The 20,149-nt window shown below is 45.1% G+C and overlaps 1 protein-coding gene across 3 annotated transcripts in view; it reads right to left on the reverse strand.

The window, feature by feature from the left end:
• NECAB1 (N-terminal EF-hand calcium binding protein 1) overlaps window positions 1–19,501 on the reverse strand; it is a 69,136-nt gene extending 49,635 nt beyond the window's left edge. For 2 of the 3 annotated variants that reach the window (XM_055798269.1, XM_055798268.1), the window contains exons 1-3: window positions 19,392–19,501; window positions 14,834–14,858; window positions 2,592–2,700 (exon numbers count right to left, since the gene is read on the reverse strand). In XM_055798269.1, coding sequence (XP_055654244.1) covers window positions 2,592–2,700; window positions 14,834–14,858; window positions 19,392–19,433 — 176 coding nt within the window. In that variant the 5' untranslated portion in view covers window positions 19,434–19,501. Of the gene's footprint in view, window positions 1–2,591; window positions 2,701–14,833; window positions 14,859–19,391 lie in introns of those variants that run through there. The other variant, XM_027777752.2, reaches the window with a different exon arrangement.
• Between the last annotated feature and the right edge of the window lie 648 nt (window positions 19,502–20,149).

The raw sequence follows: 20,149 nt of genomic DNA on the forward strand, positions 1-20,149 counted from the left end.
CTACGGCCCGTGGGCCAGATACAGCCCCCCAGGGTCCTCAATCCGGCCACTGGTATTTACAGACACCCCCACCCCCACCCACCCCCCCGCCCCCGCCGGGGGTGGGTGGGGGAAACCAAGCAGCCGCAGATGACTGCCTGCCACTGCATCCGCGCGCCGGCCCCCTGGTTAAAAAGTTTGAGGGCCCCTGATCTAGCATATACTTTTACAATATCAATCAGATTTCAGAGTTCAATTGATTTCTTTCTTTATACTTTCAAAAAAGATGAAGTGGTTTAGTAATTCCATCTAGACCGGAGGAGGCAAAATTTGAAAGCAGAGAGAATATGTTCAATTGGACTAGCTGATAATGGTAGAAAACATGGACAAGCTTCCAAGCACACAGGGCTTTCAGTAAGGCTTCTTCAGAAGAATGAGCTTTGAGATGGTTCCCCAAAAAGCCCTTGACTGGACTTCTAGGCTTTCTGCTGCAAGGGTAATTGTCATGTCAATGGTCATTGACGTGCTTGGTCATTGACAGGCCACCAGGGTGATGGGCCTGGGCTTGGGTCAGCATTTGGGGCTAATGACACACAACTGTCATGACAATTGGGTGTTTGCAGAGGAGGACTAGCAGAAGCTGAGAATGAGAGGAACAAGGAGGGGTGTGAGGCTGTGGCATAGACATTCAAAGGTGAAAAAGACATACCAGAGTCACCGTCAGGAAGAACTGGCCAAAGGAAAATACTTGTCTGGAACTATCTGGGGTAATGTGCAAGTCCTGAAGTATTAAGGTGACTGCCAAATTCCTGTGTCTAAGGAGCAAGGCTACTAATATTTCACTTTCACTGTGACTTAGTGTCTGGACATTTACAAAGTAGATGAATTACAAAATCACAGCCTATTGGTTTTGTTTCCCTGTGGAAGGTAAAAATCCCAGACACTGGAGTTTGGCCTTGGATGAGGCAAGGTCCTGTTACACCGCTCCTACCTTTTCTGACAGTAACTGTAGGAACAGGGCAGTGACAGCATCTTAATACTTGCTGCTCCACTGTACACAGCCGAGAAAAGCAATACTGACTCACTGTCTGCTTGGTCCTTGTAAACAGGACCACGACCCACACCATGATTGCTACACGGTATCTTCATAACCTCTTAGCAAAAGCAATAAACGGCCTCTCCTCAGGACCTTCTTTACCACAGGAATAGTTCGATTTAAAAAACACTAGCTTAGTAACATCCATCTAATTAACAGTAAACGGGAGACTTGTTGTGAGTAACTGCTGACGGCCAGAAAGCAAATTAGAAGGAAATGAATTCTCTTCTTCAGCCATAAAATCTTAGGATGGATGAGGTTGGAAGGGGCCTCTAGAGGTCATCTGGTCTAACATCCCTGCTCAAGCTGGGCCACCTAGAGACAGCTGTCCAGGACCATGTCCAGCTGGCTTTTGAATAGCTCCAAAAATGGAGGCTCCACAACCTCCCTGGGCAGGCTGTGCCCATGCTTGGTCACCCTCACAGTAAAAAAGTGTTTCCTGATGTTCAGAGAGAACCTCCTGAGTTTCACTTTGTGCCCACTGCCTCTGGTCTTGTCACTGGGCACCACTGAAAAAAGCCTGGCTCTGTCCTCTTTGCACCCTCCCTTGAGGTATTTCTAGACACTGGTGAGGTCCCCCTGAGCCTTCTCTTCTTCAGGCTAAACAGTCCCAGCTCTCTCAGCCTTTCCTCATGGGTGAGGTCCCTTAATCATCTTTGTGGCCCTTCGTTGCACTCCTTCCAGCATGTCATTCCTCTCTTGTACTGATGAGCCCAGAACTGGACACAGCACACCAGATGTGGCCTCACCAGTGCTGAACAGAGGGGAAGGACCAGCTCCCTTGACCTGCTGACAATACCTTGTCTAATGCAGCCCAGAATTCCATTTGCCTTCTTTGCTGCAAGGACGCACTGTCAGCTCATGTTCAGCTTGCTGTCCACCCCATGCCCTTTTCTGTGAAGCTGCTTTCCAGCCGGGTGCTCCACAACATATTGGTGCATGGGGTTGTTCCTCCCCAGGTGCAGGACTCTGCGCCTTGTTGAACTTCATTAAGTTCCTGTTAGCTCATTTCCCTGTGGCCTTGTTGAGCCCGACCGTAATGGGGATATCCAAACAACCTAAGTGACAGCACCAACACAATTACCATGCCAGCACCAGACAGGATGGCTTTTTCTGCTCTTTACTACGTATGATTGCTTCATTTATTTTTAACCCTGCTCAGCATCTGGTTCAAGTATTCACCTCATGTAATGAATCACAGAAGTGGGATCAAGAATTGAGGAACTCAGTATTTAAGGCCACAGACCCTTTTCCTTATTATCATGGATGGGGAACACAGAAGGAATCCAGTTTCCACCCTGTGTTGTCAGTACCTAAATCACATTTATGGGAACGTGCAGGTATTTCTACAAGGTTTAGAAACACTTCTCTTGTACAGTTTAGAGCCCATATGACACAGCCTAGCTTTCCTGAAGCAGCTTTCTCCTTAGACTTGCTTACTAAAATCATCCTGATGTCTTTTTTCCATTCTCAGCTACAGAAAGTAGCACTGTAATTTTAACAAGGAGGCACTTACTCAGTATTGTGTGTATCAATGGTGTGAAAAAGTTCATGCAGTTCTTCTCCACTCAGAACTCCATCAGCAAAGTAAGCTTTGAATTCATCAAAGGACAGTTTTCCATCATCTGAAACAATGAAGAAGTGGAAAGTGCCTTAGTTTCATTTATAGTTTTACTTGTTTACTTCATGCAGTAGAAGACTAAAGTATTAAAAACTAGCTCTTTGGATTAGATGTAGAAACTTTACATATTTGATCAAGACACATTAAGAACATAATGCTAAAAGCACTGACTGTTGTATCAGAGTTCTCAGTTTGCCTGATAACTCTGTTATTCTTCTTTCTTATCTTTCAAGAAAAGATAGTTTGGTTTTGGTAAGTCCCTACTGACAAACACATGAATACAGTCCTGTCTTTGCTCTGATCCCATTTACTGTGGCTTCTCCCTGTACTGCCCCGTGTTTCTCCTACTTCCTCCCTGCCATGTCCTCACCTCTGCATAGAAGATCAGTGACCTGAGACTGAGTGGGACAGAGCAAATCCAGGCAAATGCAAAAGCAAACAGTTGCTGAAGGAACATGTTCAATTAAAATCTCTTCAGCTGCCTAGGGCTATCAATTTCCCTTTCCTTTTCCTCCTCTTTCTTTCCTCTGCTCCCTGCCTCCCACATGGGAGACTGAGACTCAAGTGCACAATTCGATAGCAGTAGGGATCTCACCTCGACTCTCCTCTCTAGGGAAGGATGCTAATCAATACAACGCACTGGCCTGCAGCATTTTGATTCTCTCTCTCCTCATAAAATGCATCTTTCTCAAAAAGCTCTATGCTTGGTATGTAATTAACGAAATAAATTTAAAGAGAAGTTTGATTTCTATGGAATAGGAAGCCAGCTTTCTGTCCTCTTCCATTGGAAAGAATTTCAGCTAATTTTCTGGTCAGCACAGAAAATAATAAATTTCTGTTTGCCAGCATGTAATTCATCTGGAGATTACACCAAAATATAGGAATGAGAAAACTGGTTTAGACATAGAACCGAGGTCAGTCAAAATCCTCAGATGGATTTTCAGATGGAGTTTGAATCATCCATTTAATATACAGTAGCAGTTGGCTTTATTTCCTAAGTATCTGCTGTTCTCATTTCTTTGGGACAAAATCAATCATCACCACATGGGTCCTGATTATCATCAATAACCTGTTCATGTAGATAGGAAGTGTCTGCAGGACTGATGAGACTCAGAGGGAAGGGAAGTACCATATGATAATATTTAGAAGAACAGTAATGGGATGTACATTAATTCAAGAGGAGAAAGTCCTTATTGCAATCCCTACTACGTTATTTAGTGGAGTCTGTTTCATATGTTTCTTAAGTTAGCTTTAATTATAGCAAGCCCTTGACTACATGAGGCAAAATTCTTGAGATGAGATGTGTCAAGCAGATCAGTTCATCTGGTATTTTCAGGACGTTACCACTGCACATTGAGGGTCTACCCTCTTTTTGTCAGATCAAACTGCACAACCATCAATGCTTTCTAAGGCGTACTCAAATAACTCCTACAGTATTTCATTGAAGAAGGGATCACACTTGTATTTCACCTCACTTACACGTCTGATAATCCCAGAGAAGGTGCTATACTGCAGATTTCCCATGGTTGGTTTTGGGATTTTTTTAAATTAGTGATGTCAAAAATGGATAAAATGTGCCATGGCCGCAGTGACAGAAGTGGCAGACTTAGGTTATTGTCTGTTTTGGAAAATAGGAATCTGGGGTGCAAGGAGCATTAGCCTTTTTTAACTCTGGCCTCTAATCATATCACAATGACTATTTAAACAACATATGACAGGCAGCACAAGTAATATTTTTCCTGAGTATATGATTCAAGGCTGAGGAAAAGGAATCAATTAAAGGATGATACATAAAACAATTCTGCATGCTGAAATTACCTAGAGCCTGGATGGGGCTTTGAATGACATTGTACAGGAGGTGATGCAAGAAACCAATCAATGCTTGTCAGCAGGATGTTTAAAAAAATGAAAGAAGTTTGCAATTGGAAAGCTGACCCCACAGAAGTCCACAAGATTTCATTAGGGATCCTTCAGCAACAGCTGACATTTGCTTCTGTCCTGAAAAACAATGGCCCCATTTTATTTTCTGTACCGGCATGACTTCAGAAGAAGTGCACGGGTCAGGACACGGCAAATTCACACCTTTTAATTAAAACAATTAGGGCAGTTTGTTCCTCATTGACTAGCACAGTTAAGTTTTATATGCAAGACTGATAATCAGGAAACAAAAGGCAAAGATCCACCTTTTGCTTTTACTTAGAAGAACTCTAAATGGTTAAACAGTAGTTAAGTAATAATTTATCTGAATTGATTGACCCTTTGCATGAAGCATAAAGAATATTTCAAAGCCTTCATAGCCTTTTGGGTAGCACTACGTTTAAATTCACCTGCCTCTTAGTAGCATACTGAGCCATTCACAGGACACTAAACAACAGTACAGGGTAAGATTAAGATGTCCTAAGAACCAGACTAATCTACAACATATTGTGGCCTAATTTCATAGTGGTGAAGAATCTATTATAAAGTCAGTGTATGAATCCTGTAACTACATGCTGTACTACAGCATGCAAATTTGAAGATCAGAATTGAGAACTTTTCTTACTCTTTTATTTGCTATTATTTCATAATCTCTTTGACTCAAATATATGGCTTCAAATATGTAATCTTCAAGAAGTTTCAAAATTGTACAAATTAAGTGTCTGCTTCAATAAAATCATATTGAAATGTTTGATATGAAAAGACAGATTGTAGCTGGAGATAATCATCATTACGATCAAAATAAAATGTCGAGATCCACAAGAGCTAAAAACCAAGATGGCAGAATACTGTGTTGAAGGTAGGCAATTTTCTTTGACAGAGCTGCCATGATTACCTAATTGAAAATCTAAATACATCTGCTGTTTGGCACTGGCTACAGAGACGGAATATCAAACAGCAAGCGTGCTGAAACGAGCATCTTTTCACAGCTACGCTTCCTTTGGCTCATACAGATAATATCCATTGTTTAACCAAACTGCCGCTGCAGCTTTAGCCTTTGCTGGGAAGGGTATTTACATGCAGGTTATACACATACTCAAGAAAGTAGTGATTTTTGGCAACTTTCCTGAGATACACATAGTATGAGTTCACTCATAGAACAGTCTGAGTGTGACACAAAACCTGAAACATCTGTATACCTCTGTTCTTCAGGATCACTGGCTTTACATCAATCCAGAAAATCAATGATCTGCCAACAGCCAGACTGGGCACTTTAGCTATTTTCTTTAAATTTTATCATCCAAGAGCAGACATTGCCTTTGCTTCATTGCTATTTATTCTCAGTAGCATTTTGAATGTTATTGACATTGAATGACACATCACTGAGCTTGTTGCTGGCAAAACTCAAGGAGGTTTGAACTTACTCGGTTACTTACAGACATCATACAGTTACATTTACTGAAAAAAGCTCTGATTCCCCAGGGCATTTCTCTGATTTTGTATGAGTGTAAATGTTTTGCTTGTGCAGCAGGGGACTCAGCTGCCAGTGGTCCAGGCCACCCCTGTGCTCCCTCAGTGCTCAGACGAAGCTCAAACCCAATCCCTAACAAGTGCTCCTTGTGCTGATTAACTGAAGACATATTTGCCTAGCCAGGTGTCTTTTTTCAAGTGTCAAGAACAGCTTTTATTTTAAAGGCTGTGTTATGTATCCTCAGCACTGCCTCCCTACGGCACACCTCGCTGCCCTCGGGGCACCCAGATAAATACTGTCTGGTTTAAGTGCTTCAGAGCAGCTGAGCAGAAACCTCTACTACAGATGCTTCAGTCCTTGCCACTGGCAAAGCAACAGGAGATGGATGATTCATGAAAGACAAACTCCTCTGAAGCCATGCATTCCTCAGACAAATCAACCTTCAGCAGTGTTTGCCTTGGCAACATTATCTCAAAGAAGCTGTTCTGCAAGCCTTGCTTGCTAGACATTTCTGTAATGTCTTTCAAAAGCAGGGTTTCTTCAAAAACAGGCACAGGTGCTCATCCTCCTTGGAGCCAAAACTCTCTGGAATGGCAGACAAAAATACAAGTAATAAAAGTAATCTCCCCATGTAGCACTTGCAAGTTTAGAAATCTATTTACATGGTGTTTGAGGGGAGCCTTCCCTTGGGTTACATTTGCATTCTCACATTTATTTAGGTAAAATTCACCTCTCTATTGCACAGATGTTTTTAGGTGTAAAATAGGCCCAAGTGATACCCCCACCCAGGCTGCTCCAGAAACACTAGTCATCTCCAGGACATATTCTGGATAGCTTATGACTTTAACAGACAACAGCAAAAGTGACAAAGGAAAGTCACAGCCATACTCTCTTTTTAGTTGAAAGATGACTTCAGTGAGTGAGAAGATATTGAGCAAATAATGAGCAAGGCCACATATATATTTGGAGTCTACGTGCCTGAAGACGATGGCACATGATGAGTCTACAGGCACTGAAGGAAGTCATGGTGATGCAGAGGAGCCGGATGTCTCACAGAGATGCCACCAAATGCTGGAAGGCCACAAAACAGCTTCTTGTTAGGACTGTGAGCCTTTCCTAGCAGTTAGACACGCCTGTGGGCTCCACAGAGGACTATCAAAGCAGTGTTTCCATAGCAGGAGCCACATCAGATGAAGCTCATATGGCTGAAAGGCAGCCCTAGGGCTTACAGCAACTGGAGGAGTCACATGGAAGAGCTCATGGCAGTCGGAGGGAAAAATCCCACTGGGCTAAAGCTCATCCTGGGGTTCACCTCTGCAGGATGGGATTTGGACAGCAGAGCCCACGGCACTGTCCCTGCCCAACCAGACAGTGCCCAGCCTGCCTCCAGGCTGGCGACGTGCGCCCTGCCAGGGCAGTCCGGTTCTTTAGGGCCGGGGCTCTACAGGCACAGCCCTTTGCCCTTGTAGGGCAGAAAATAGCAGAGGGAGAAGAGATAACAAGTGAAACCAAAATCCACTGCGGCAGAAAGTATCTCATTCCAGGAACATACAACAGAGGCTAGGAAATGACAGCGCTCAAAATGAAGCCGTCCCTTCTGCCATGGGAAAGGCCAGGGCCAAAACCACAGCCCCAGCCAGGCCCTCACAGCTCTCAATGGGAACTGACTCCCTAAACCCCTCGTGGGAGTTGTGAAAGCCCTTTTATAGCTTTTTGAAATACGGCTGCTTTGAAGAACTTAAAGCCTTAAAGCACCTCACTCGGGCCACAGTCCCCTGCAGGGCTGAAGCAACCACAGCGGGAAGGCAATATATACGGGGGTCCTCCCTCCAGCTCACCTGCGCCTGGGGACCTGCTGCGTGACTTGCCTTTTTAGAAGGAACCGATAGTCCATACCTGCTGTAAAAGGTTTGGATCAGAGCACTTGAGTGCTGAAATGTATTTCCCTATATACAGAGAGAATGAGGCAGTGGGAGGGGACACAAGACAACAGGCATGGATGGACCGAAACGTACGGAAAAAGTTGAAAAACACCTGATTAGTGGCATATGGGTTGGAATCAGACCAAGGAAGAGCTGCCAAAATAATAATTTTCAGTGTGCCAAAGAGTATGCTGGTAATATCCACTAGGGTCTAGGCATAAGGGATTGCATAAAAAAAAGCACAGATATAGGCTGAATCTTTAAAGATTCCGGGCAAATGCACTAAGCTTTCATTGCCTCTGATCTGTATTATGTGTTGATCTAACCAGAAATAATTATTCTGAGCTATTATTCCAGCTGTTATGCTGGAAAAGCTTAGCAAATGGTCCCAAGGGGACTAGGCTAACAGGGAGAGGGTTCAGATTTAAAGTAGGCATTTTCTCTTTACAGAAATAATGTTTGGAATCTGGAGCACAGACTCCAGCCCTGCAGCACCTGAAGAGCCCAGGGAGGTGGGATGGGGAATCCACCCAGGCAGTGCCTGGGGCTTTGAAACAGGAGCCAGGGTGGTGTCTGCAGTCTGTCCAGGTGGTCAGGAAGCAAACAGTAGCATGGCAAGGGTCCCTGGAGGCTGTCCTACATGGGCTTTGCCTTACTCATCCATTTTACCAGTACTGACTGAATAATTTGGGAGCTCATACCAGTGATGCTGCAGTTGAGAGAATTTCTGTGCTCTGGCTCCCATCCAAAATACATAGTCTGTAGTCATCCAGTAAATGTATAGCTCAAACGTGGCTACTATGGGCTGCTCATACCTTCTGGGTATCATGGTGCATAGAGCTGCCCTGAGGGATTCCTGCACATGGCTGTTTTTCCTCAAGGAATGGCACACAAAAGGTGGGTCACCCTCTTATACTGTGACATATCTGACCAGGTCCACGAGCATGGAGGGAAGAGCCCATGCACTGCTGGAGCTGCCACCGAGCAGCCTGGCTGTGGGCAGTCCATGGGCTAGCCAAAGACCTCATGAGATGTCAGGATGCTGTGGCCCCAGATTAGGAGATGCTGACTGATGAAAAAATACTGAAATCAGGAACTCGGCATGCCTTGCTTTGGTGCAACTCTAAAATTTTCCTTAAGAAACAGTTTAATCCCCTAAGTGACAATCTTCAGAGAGCCTCCAGCCCAATTCTGACAGTTCAGGTTGAGGTGATTCAAGAGATCCCCTTCCTGAGGTGCATCCCCTGCCTCTCACAGGCATTCACTCAGTCCTCTGGAATGGCATAAATTAGCACTCTGAGATACAAGCTAGAGCCACTGAGAAGTCACTGTCTGAGGATTGCTGTAGTGAGGCAGCTATCATCCTGCCACAGCTCACCTGGAGACACGAGCAGATGCAGCTGGTAGAAGACTCACCTGCAAAGTCAGTGCTTGTCCTGCCAATAAATAATGAATATGAAAACATTTGGTCTCTGCAAAACTGACTCTTGCGTTACAAGATTTGCCCTTGATCATCATACAGGTGCAGCTCAGTGGCTTTGTGGTTGTTCTGTGGACATCTTGTCAGATAACTCAAATACTTAGGCTCTGTGAACCAATCTCTCTGGTCACTGACACCAGTGGAAGCAATAGGATGCTACTGCCGCACTTGCTTTTTCATAAAGAATCTTTTATTTATGACCCACAGGGTTTTGCCAGGTTAATGTTTGCATAGTTTTAGAGCTGGGATGGAATTCCCAGACCACTGTGATGAACAACAATTTTGGTAGTGTGTATATTATCGTGCTATTTTATACTGGTTTAGAATACTACATTTGAAAGTGTGATGTTCCTGCTCTGTATGGACATCTGGGGGTGCTGAATGAAGATGTATGACAGAACAAGATTAGTCTCATCTGACTGTATTTTTAATTTTACAGATTCTAGTTCAATGACATTATAAAAGATATATTTTCGGGGGGGGGGGGGAAGCTTTCAATGAGTGCTTGTTTGAAATGTCAGAGAAAAAATGAAATCAGACATAAATGCGCTGGTTCTGGCATTAATAACATTTTGTTGCTGACCTGTGCTGGGTGTTTGATATTCTGGTTAAGCCATCTCTAGAGTTTTAGTTTTCTTTTGTTTAATCAGTTTTTAAATTTCCCCTCATTTGGTTGCAGTCATTCCTGACTGCCTGCAGCATACTGTTTGTTTACTGTGTTCCTTACGGTTAAGGCTTGTTTTTCTGGAAAGTCTCTGCTTCTCTAGCAGATATTACTTACTATGTTTTCAAATACCGTCCTCTTATGAGCTTTAAGGATGTTTGAGATATAGCTTATACTCAATGCTTTCTCATTAACAGCTGGCTTTTATTTGCAAGTCAATAACAGCATCTCTACACAAACCATCTTTTCTAAACCTGTCATCTTAGAGCTGCCCTTTTTGGGGCTCCTGCTTGGAGCTGATCTGAGAGTAGGGAGTGGCAGCTGGAGGTCTGCAGCAAGGCCATAATCAAACACCAGTTCTAAACTTGTGGAGGAGAGAGACAGCTACGAGGTCCTCCTTCTGAAGGACATGGCTGGGGGTCACTCCCTCCTCCCTCCAGGTTTGACTGGATGGCTGTTTTCACACGGAAAAGTGTTAAAGGGAGTTTTAAACACCAGGTTCCCAGAGCAGGATAAGAGGCTCATGGCCTTAAAGGGTGGCTGTTGCGCTGGCGCATACACTCCACAGCCAGGTAAGCCCACAGCCCGGCCACTGGGCGCAGAGTTATTTCTTTCCACTGTTAGAAGAGAACAGATCTGCGGCAGCCAGGCTCCCCTCAACAAAAGAAAGCAGGAGACGATAAAGCAGAAAGACTCTGCTAAAAGCAAAGAGCAGCCCCCTTCTTCCCCAGGAGGGTGGGAACAGAAATGATCCCCACCTTGACGCAGGCAAAGGCAGGGCTCTGCTCTCCCGTTATTCTGTGGTACTCCTTACCTCTGGTCAGTGTTGAACCATCAGAGTCGATGCTTCAACTTCCCTCAGCTGAAGGAAGACTGTTAATCTTGCATGACCAAGAGTTGCGTTCTCAGTAGATTATTACCTTTTATATTCTCCATTTTGACCATCGGACTGTTTGTGACTGGATTTCTGCAACATAGTCTATATTTGAATTTCTATTCCTGTGCTAACAGGAGGGAATAACAGCATGAGGCGATACCAGCAGGGCGTATCTCAAAGCTGCATGGTCGGGAGAGGCCCCTGGCTGACCTTTACCAACAGCTGATACCATTTCACTTGATTGCAAATCACTGCAAGGCTAATGAGGTGCCTCATGTCCCTCTTAGCATACCAGAACAGAAACACCACCACAGACAAGAGCATACAGGTGCTGCAGTCACACATGTGGGGCAACTGTGGTTGCCTGTGAGATGAGGGAGATAAATTATTTTTTTTTTATTAGGAAGGACTACGTTTGGCAGTTCTAGTTTCTCATATTTCTTTACTCCCTCCCTTACAGGCTACGGACAAGATTTTACTTTTTGAGAGGAATTTAATGAGTTTAAGTTTGTTTTAAATAGCAAAAGGAATGAAATAAATGGAAGAACTTTCCCTTTAGCTGGAATTTTTCCAAATTAGTTCTGTGTGCAATCCACATGCTTTCCTTCAAATGCATGGAGTTTTGCAAAGTAAACCTGACCAAAATTTCATTTTGATATGCAAACCTGGAACTTCTCCTTTCCAAAAGGTCAACGTGCAACGTCTCACCTTTATGAAATTGCTTTTTCTCCCCTCAGGGTTTTCTGTTGCTTTTGACAATATTAAGAACCATATATTTCTTAGTAATGCAATATTCTTTCCCTTGCTGCCCTGTTTTCCCTCTAAGAAAACCACATGACCTTTTCAGTTAAGGGAGGAGTATGGATCTGCTCCATACAGAGCAGAGCTGCTCAGCCATGAAATAAGAACTACAGGTAAGAGTTTATGAATCTGATCCTCTTGTGGAAGCAGTGTACAGCAAGTATTTGAAGAAATGGGAAGAAACAGAATGATATATGTACCTAGGCTGGCAATGAAAGAAGCCACCACCCTAAAAGAAACAATATTTGTATAGCTTCTTTCAAACAGGGGAATAACTGTTTCATAAAGGACTTTATCAATTAAACCCAGCTGTCAGAAACCACATTTTTGTGGTTTGTATTTGTTTAGTATTTTTGACTTAACAGCAATTCAGCAGGATTTCTTGGCTCTCTTGATCTCTTACTTTATATTGTCTTTGCAAGAACAACCGCCTTTCCTGGTTGTGGATGGCTAACCTGAAGTTCCACAGTTCCTAAATTCATAGCAAGAACACTGTCTCCTGTAATATTCCTATTTATCGGCTTGATCCACTGTTTTGGATGGGTTTTTTTCTTGCTGACAGGCAAGTATCTAGTAAGGTTTGTGATGATAAATTTCTCGGAGGTATTTCAATCTCACAGACAGAAGGAATATGGCAGCTCTGAGAGGGTCCTATTAAAAGCATATGAGAGAACTTACCAGGGCTGTGTCATGGACAGTAACACAGTATTTGTTACTGTAGAGCTAATACTTGGTTTCCTGTAGCACAGAAGGGTGACACTGGAAGTGTAAGTATCCTTGTCATTAACAAAAGCTAATAATCTGTGTTAACAACAGTGTAAACGTGCTCGCATATCCAGTAACCTTTCTGAGAAGGTACTTAACTTCCCAGCCTTAAAACAAATCATCTCCTCCCTATTAATACAGCATGAGCCTGTGCAGTGCTAGATTAGAAGTCCGAAGGGCAAATGATGGTTGAGCAAACAAAGTTAAGCACGTAAGAGCTGAAACCATTTCAAGTGCATGGACTTAAATTAATAGAACTAAAGTGACTGAACTTAGCCACTGCTGTCCCAATAATAAGTTGTAAAGCATCCATATACAGGTAGGAATGCCAGTGACCAAAGCCTCTGGGGCTGATGTGGTTTCATGTTGTTCTGGACCAAGCAAGTTTGTCACTGATCATGTGAGCTGTTTCCTGTTTTTTAATAGCAACACATAAATAATAAGCTGCGGGGTAACCCCAATGAGCACTGTAAGTCCTCCTGACCACCAAAGTGTTGTAGGATCCATCAGGACTGGGACAGAGCATAAGCTCAAAGTCCAGAGCAGGGACACGGAGCTGTAGGGGCTCTTTGTGATTTCAGGGGGGTGACGACTGCTGCTCTGTGCCATGCGCTCTGACTCTCATCAGTCTTCAGGGCAGACACATAAACATCTATTGCAAACACCACAAAGAGGTCTGTGGAGGATGCCAGCCGAGCTTGGCTGTGGTTGGTATGTAGCTAAGCTGGAAAGGCACTGGTGAAGGGAAAGGTCCTTCTTCTCCCCACCCCAGCCCTCACCTTAGTATTCAACTTGCACCATCATTGCCCTTGCAAGCCACGGGCAAGCTGACTGAGGGAGGTAACAAAAACACTACCAAAAAACTCTTACAGTGATGGATTTTGTGGCTTCTGAGCTCTAAAGGAGCCTGCTGTGGTGTTGTGGGAAGTGCCGGCTGCTGCATGAGTTGGGGCTGGAGTAACAACCAGAGGTGGGCTGTGGGGGTGGGACTGCCCTCTCAGCAACAGTAAATGGTTGCTCAACAGGCACAGTTGGCCCCTTACTGTCCAAGAGTTCTTCCTTGAAAGTTATTCTCTCTGATTTTCTCAATGGTATTCCTCTGCCTTCAGACACCTGAGAGTACACTTTACCAAACCCACACAATACCTGTTTTCTGAGGCCTGGGAATTACTTGTCAGGGCTAAACCTGTCTGAGCTGTGGGTTTGACACTGTTCAGTGCTTGCAGGAAAAGACCAAAGTCTGGCCCATGCTTCCGCAAGAATTTGCATCTCCCTTCATCCAGTACTTTGGTATTACAGTGCTAAATAATTGCAAGCTTATGTTTCCTTCTCATCCTGTAAGATCTAACTGGTTATCTGAGTTCAGTATAAATACTATTATGGTAACTGCAGAGCTACAGAAGCTCTTTATAGTCTCAAACATACAGAATCTCACACTCTGTTGATACAGGGACATGGTAGTGGCTTCTTTTCTCTGCTAGGGTACGTGGCACAAAACCAACAACGTAACTTGTCCAGAATTGTGCAGCAATTCTGAGAGGGGAAAAGGAGTTCAAGTCAGGTTAAAGACCATGACTATGTATATCAGCAAAAAAATCCAGTGGTTACATTTGTAGTCCTTATAGCAAGGACCTTCCCCTGCTGTGGCCAAAAGGGAGCACTTGTGAAGCCTACAGTATTATGCTCCAATTTACTGAATTCAAAAAAGGGAAAAAATAGACAGGGAAGGAAAATCACTTAGTAGCATGAGGGCAAAACTTTCGATTAAGAACATAATAAAGAACTCATGACTTTTGTGTTATAAATACGTGAGTTGAATTCAAGACTTTATTCTTCCTACTGACGTGCCGAACAAATATATAACTGCAAAATGTAGGGAACAAATCTGATTGCTAGATATAGCTTATGGTGTTTTTAAAATGTAATAAGATGAAGCTAATACTAACAAGTATTTCAAACCTTCTTGTGAACACAGTGTCATTAAGAAAACAGCTACATGCACCCAAAGTGCAAATCAAGCACACACGCCAAATTGTGAAACCACAAGACCTGCCCTTAAAGAACCCATAGAAAGGATCACTGCACAACAAAATACATTGCATTGAACCTGTAGAAAACATAAAATGACATGAGGGATGGTTGGTTTTCCTGTTAAGATGTTAAAAGCATGACTTAAAATGCTGAATCAATGATGGATTTTTTTTCCAAGGGGCGGGGGAAAGACATGTGGCTGGTCTTACCATTCTTGTCTGCTCTTCTTAATATCTAAACAAAAAGAGAAAGAGAACAGTATCACTTTTTTTTTTTTTTCATGAGTTAATCACACACAATGCTATATTTAGTGGGCATTTATAGTTTGAGCTCTGCATGATATTTTCACAGGGCTACATAAAACTGAAAAGCCCTTAGTGTGTCTCCATCCTTCCATCATAGCATTGCTTTCTTTAACTCCTCTTGTACCATATGCACTGAAAAACAAGACCATAACAAGAGCCATCTTTATTTTCTAGTTTGTGCATGGCTTTTAAGGATGATATTTGGGCACAAAACCTGATACCATATGGTACCACGATACTGGATTCAGGGTTGAGAGAAGTGGTTTAAAGAAACAGAGCAAGGATGATAGCTGGGAGGATGTGCTGAGCATCTGAGATGGTGAGAAAGACTCAGGGTTTGTGTGGGTGGAAGAAGCAAAGGGATAAGTCAGGTGAGGAGCTGGGTGGCATGAAGGGATCAGACTAGGCGTGGGAGGCAGCCAGATCAGATGTGTGGGAGCAAATCTGAGGACTGCTCTGCCAGCAAGTAGAAACCTGATACAGAAGAAAGGGGAGAAGGAAAGCATAGAGGTTTATAAGCTGGGAAGGCAAGGGCAGCACAAGAGTGCCTGCTGCAGATCCTTCCCTGCAATACTTCTGCCACAAAAACTGTGTGTGACCCCAGCTTACCCTCACGGTGTGCAGGTCTGCCTTTTCTCACCAATGTAAATGGCACCTGCTGGAGAAGCTATTTAAATATGTAGGCAATAGTCTGCAACTCACTGCGCAAAGTCTGAGAAGACAATACTGGGAGATGCATCCTACAAGGAGACATGGCAGAGCCTTTCAGGCACAGCCCTACTATCAGTGAGGGGACACAGCACCAACCCATCCAGGACTGTATGCAGGTGCACTGGCCCTCTCTGACTGCTGGTGACATGCCAGCGTGCCCATCTGTCCCTGCTGGAGTCCCACCGCTGGTACCACCATGTTATTCCACACTTTGGAGAAGGGGTCAGGGATAGGGAATGAAAGTGACGGAGGGGGTCTCCTCCAGTTTCTTTGCTCCCTACTCTCCAGATGAGGTGGTTCTGCTGTGGCATGGGTCACCACGTGACACTTCAGATATGTGCAATTGCCATCCGTTGTCATCCTACTATGTTGCCATATGTAGTCCCCATTGCTCCTTCAGCCTGAACCGCAATGGGGAGTCATCCAGGCAGCGCTATAACAAATTTTGGCAAGGGAAGGAAGCAAATCTTCAGAATGTATTTTCTATTGCTGCTCTGAATATCAGTAAAGAGCTTCAAAATGGGCACATATTTTTGAGAGCTGATGGCAATGGAAATGAGTATTTAAACAGCTTCTCAAGCACATGCCATAACTGCTCTGCTCCTAGAGGTGAAACCAAATGAGAAATCCAAGGATCCAGGTACCAAGCTCTGTCAGAGCATCTTTGTGACTGTACTCTGTAGGGTGGGGTTGGCGAGGAACTAACGGAATTGTGACCCACATCCAGGACTTCACCGATGGTCTCTAAGCTGAACTTTGCATTGGACCAAGTTCACAGCACAGAGTATGAAATAAACTCAGTCAAGATGACATCTTTGCTCCCTATGCATCCAAATAAATTACATTTGCAACTCAATTTTCAGTATGAGGGTTGGACTATTTAGGTGTTTAAAATTTATACTCTTAAACTGGAAATTTTCTCCTAATGAGAACTAAAGACTAAATGCAGAGCAAAGGAAAGATCATTAAAGGCATTAGTAGAACAAAATGAAAACTTTTTCTACAATCCCTAACAGGTAGAATACAGTCCTAGATTCCTGGCAGGTTTGGCTGGAATTTTTGGGGAAATGTTCGTCTTTCTCCTATCTCACTGGCAAGCAGCCTCGTTTCCTTTTTGTGTCACCTGAAGGAAAAAATCAGCCTGCTTGTCAAGCACCGTGCTGCCCGTAGGACTTGGTCCTGCTCTGCAGTTAGTAACTACGTGTTAACAGATAGCAAAGCCAGCGTGCCGCAAAGTTTTGCAGATTTTCAGCTGGAAGTGGAGAGATTTGTGAAATTTGGGGAGGGTGGAGAAACACAGTGCTCTGAGATCTAATGGCTTTCTTCTGCCCAGTTACACCTGATAAAAGGGAACGGTGGGTGCCCCCAGGTAGATGCACACCAAAGGGGCCAGTGCTGAAACCCCACTGCTCACCTTGCAGGTGCCTGGGCTGAGCTGACTGCTGCGGGCACGCTGCACAAGCACGTCTGATGGGAAAGAGCAAGACGTCCTTCAGCAAAGGGATAAATACGCCCGGCGTGAACCCAAGCAATATTAACAGATGTTGTATTATATTATATTAACTAGTGACTTGGGCCGCAAGTAGCAAGGGCCCAAGCAGAGCCACACAGGTGTTACAGCCACACCAGGTGACGCAGCCCACACCTGTTCAAGACTTCTCTGTGAGCAAGAGCGCTAGGTTCTCACGCTTGGCTTATGGATGTACAGGACTAGGACAGCTGCAGCAACGGAGTTTCAATCAACTAGAAATGCCCCACAAATATGGGTCAAGGGTGGCAGAAGTTTCTGCGTAAGTAATTTTTCCTTTTTTTAATTAATAAATTAATTAATGAATTTTATGTCTTTATTAATTATTACTTAAAAGTGTGGGATAATTAATTTTAAATAATTTTTTTAAAGCACCAACCCTTAAGGAAATGTTAATGTTCTTTGGACACCTGATAGGGACTTTGATACAAAACTAGGGAGGAGGTTGCAGGAGAAATCAGGTCTCTGCCTGTCCCCCAGTGGGACCAGGACCTCACCACCTGCCCTTTCTGTGCAGCCTTATCGCCTGTCTCTTGCTGCCTGGTCTAATCTACAGTTAAGTGTGCATGCAGGTGGAGGTGCTTCACTGAGTGGTAATCACAGGGCTGCACACCCCCAAATACCTATGACATGGGTGTACTCTCACAGGAAGGGCCCCCCGGGTCCTGTCCCTGCTTTGAAGCAGGCAGAGACTAGGTTTGAATTTAAGGTTTTCCTCCAGATGTAAGTGCAGAAGTACGGCAGCAGCCCCCTCCCTCCTCTTCACCAGTTTTGCGAAAGGCACCTGCTTTTCTATAAATATGAACCTGACACTGGTTTAAGAAATTGCTGAAAATTAAACAAGAGATTTTCATTTGATTTTCTTTTCCTTTTTTTTTTTTTTTTAAACCTTTGGGTGAAATTAAATGTTTTCAGTTTATCAGATATTCTGACCATGTACAGTTTCCCAACCCAGTGTGCTGAGCTGAACTGGAGAGTTGGCTCCATTCCATGTTTTTTAACTCTTTCCTAGCAACTTAGGTTTCTCTCCTGTCTTTGTGACGTGTGCCTGTAATTGTCCTGTTTCTCTTACAAGTGGTATTTACAAGACAAAAAAGCCGCACTTGCATTACACACTTGAACAATAATAATAAAAGTAAACAAAGAGTCTAATTTAAATGATTTCTCATGGAGGCTAGAGAAATCAGGAGAGAAGTGGATGAGGGCTGCTTGAAATCATTTGAGGAAAAGGTTAGGGAAGTTAATCTGGGCACATACAAGGAAACATCTAGATGAAGGATCCTTTAATACAGAACATGTCATTTCCAGCTGATACTGTGGACTAACCCCAGTATTTGGCCTGAAGTAGATCAGAGTTGGGAGCAGCATTGGTCTAAAGTTTCGTAGGTCTCACCAAGGACAGGGGATACTTTGGACATCTTTGGGTGGGAGCCTGCCTTTCATCAGGACTTGCCATGGGCCAAAGAAACACTCTGTACTGGGCAAATTTAGACAAAAATCTTCCCAGCTGCATGTTGTGAGATGCTGAGACCTTGGTGATGCTCTAGCACAGCACCCCTGAAGGGCAGGCCGGCCGGGTGCACAGGGCAGCACCTCGCTGGCCTCTATCTCGAAGGGCAGAGGGTCTCAGGGTTGCTCTGCACATCAACCCTGGGAACCTCAAAGCCGTCAGGGTCTAATGGGATGGGAGGGAGCCTGCACAGTTTGGGAAAAAACTTTTGCAGGGTGAGAAACTCTTCAGTGAAAAGCCCGGAAAAAAGTTAAAAGTAATAAAAATCCAAACAGTGTTTTCACCCAGCACCTCTCCTAACCACCCCCAACTGCTAACCTGCTCTCCTCATGCATGCATGCCATCAGAAGCAAACTCATTCCCCTCATTAACATTTTAAATGGTAAAAACATTTTTTGGGGGAAAAAAAAAAAAAAGGAAGGGGGAAGGGAACAGGGAAAGGGAAATGAAAAGGAAAGGGGAAAGACCCACAGTCTCGCGGGGCTTACACCCCCTTACACCCCACGGAGGTAATCGTGGCTCCAGAAGAAAAAAAAAGGGGGGGGGGGGGGGGGGGGGGAGGCAAAGGAAAAAAAAAAAAAAAGCAGCGGAGAGACAAGGAAAAAAGGCAAAACATTAAAAAAAGACGCCCCCACCCCCACCCCCTCCCCCCGGCTTGCAGTTGCTGCCTGTGCTGAAGGGAGGGGGTCGTACCAAGGGCGCCGCGTACTCACATCGCGGAAGATGCGCAGCCCCGCTCCCAGCTCCGCCGCCATCCGCCCGCCGCCGCGCCAGCGCCCGCAGCGGCAGCGCAGCCGGGGGGCGGCGGCGGGGCCGGGGGGTCGGACCGCCCCCCGCCCCCGGGGGCCGAGCCGCTCGCCCCGCCTCGCCTGCGGCTCGGGCAGCGCCCCGACTGCGGCCGGGGGGGAGCGCTGGGCGCTGCGCGCCCCTGAGGGCACGGGGCCGGTTGCCCCTGCTGCCCTGCAGCCACCTTGCTGCATCTTCAGAGTGTGTCCGTGGCTGCACCTGCTTTCTGTCCATGAAAGACACTCGGCTCTTGCAGCCTGGCGGGTCAAGCGTTCATCTGTTTCTGCCGCCTGCCCCTTGCAGCGCAGTCACTTGGGGGACATCTTTCTGGAGCCACAGGACCCCAGGCTGAACGTCCCGCGAAGTCTCCGCGCTGCGGGGGGTGATGGGGGAGTGACGGGGATGGGGGAGCAAAACCGTGCTTGCACGCGGCTGGTGCTGACGCCACGATAAGCTGCGCTCTGCAGAAGCGCTCGAGCTTGAAAGTAAGGCCCTTGAGTACAGCATACCCCTCAGAGTGGCCTGGCCAAAAAGCTTGGGGGGCTTGGGAGTGCTGGTGGTTGTGGAGGGGTGGGAGTAGGGAGCTGAGGGATGGGGCAGGAGCAGGCTCTGCAGGTGAGGCCAGGCGAGGAGGAGGGTGCTGAGGCGAGGCAGAGAGCAGTGCTGAGGACATCCCCCCATGTTA

This window comes from Falco peregrinus, chromosome 3 (assembly GCF_023634155.1).
Source record: "Falco peregrinus isolate bFalPer1 chromosome 3, bFalPer1.pri, whole genome shotgun sequence".
Taxonomy (NCBI): domain Eukaryota; kingdom Metazoa; phylum Chordata; class Aves; order Falconiformes; family Falconidae; genus Falco; species Falco peregrinus.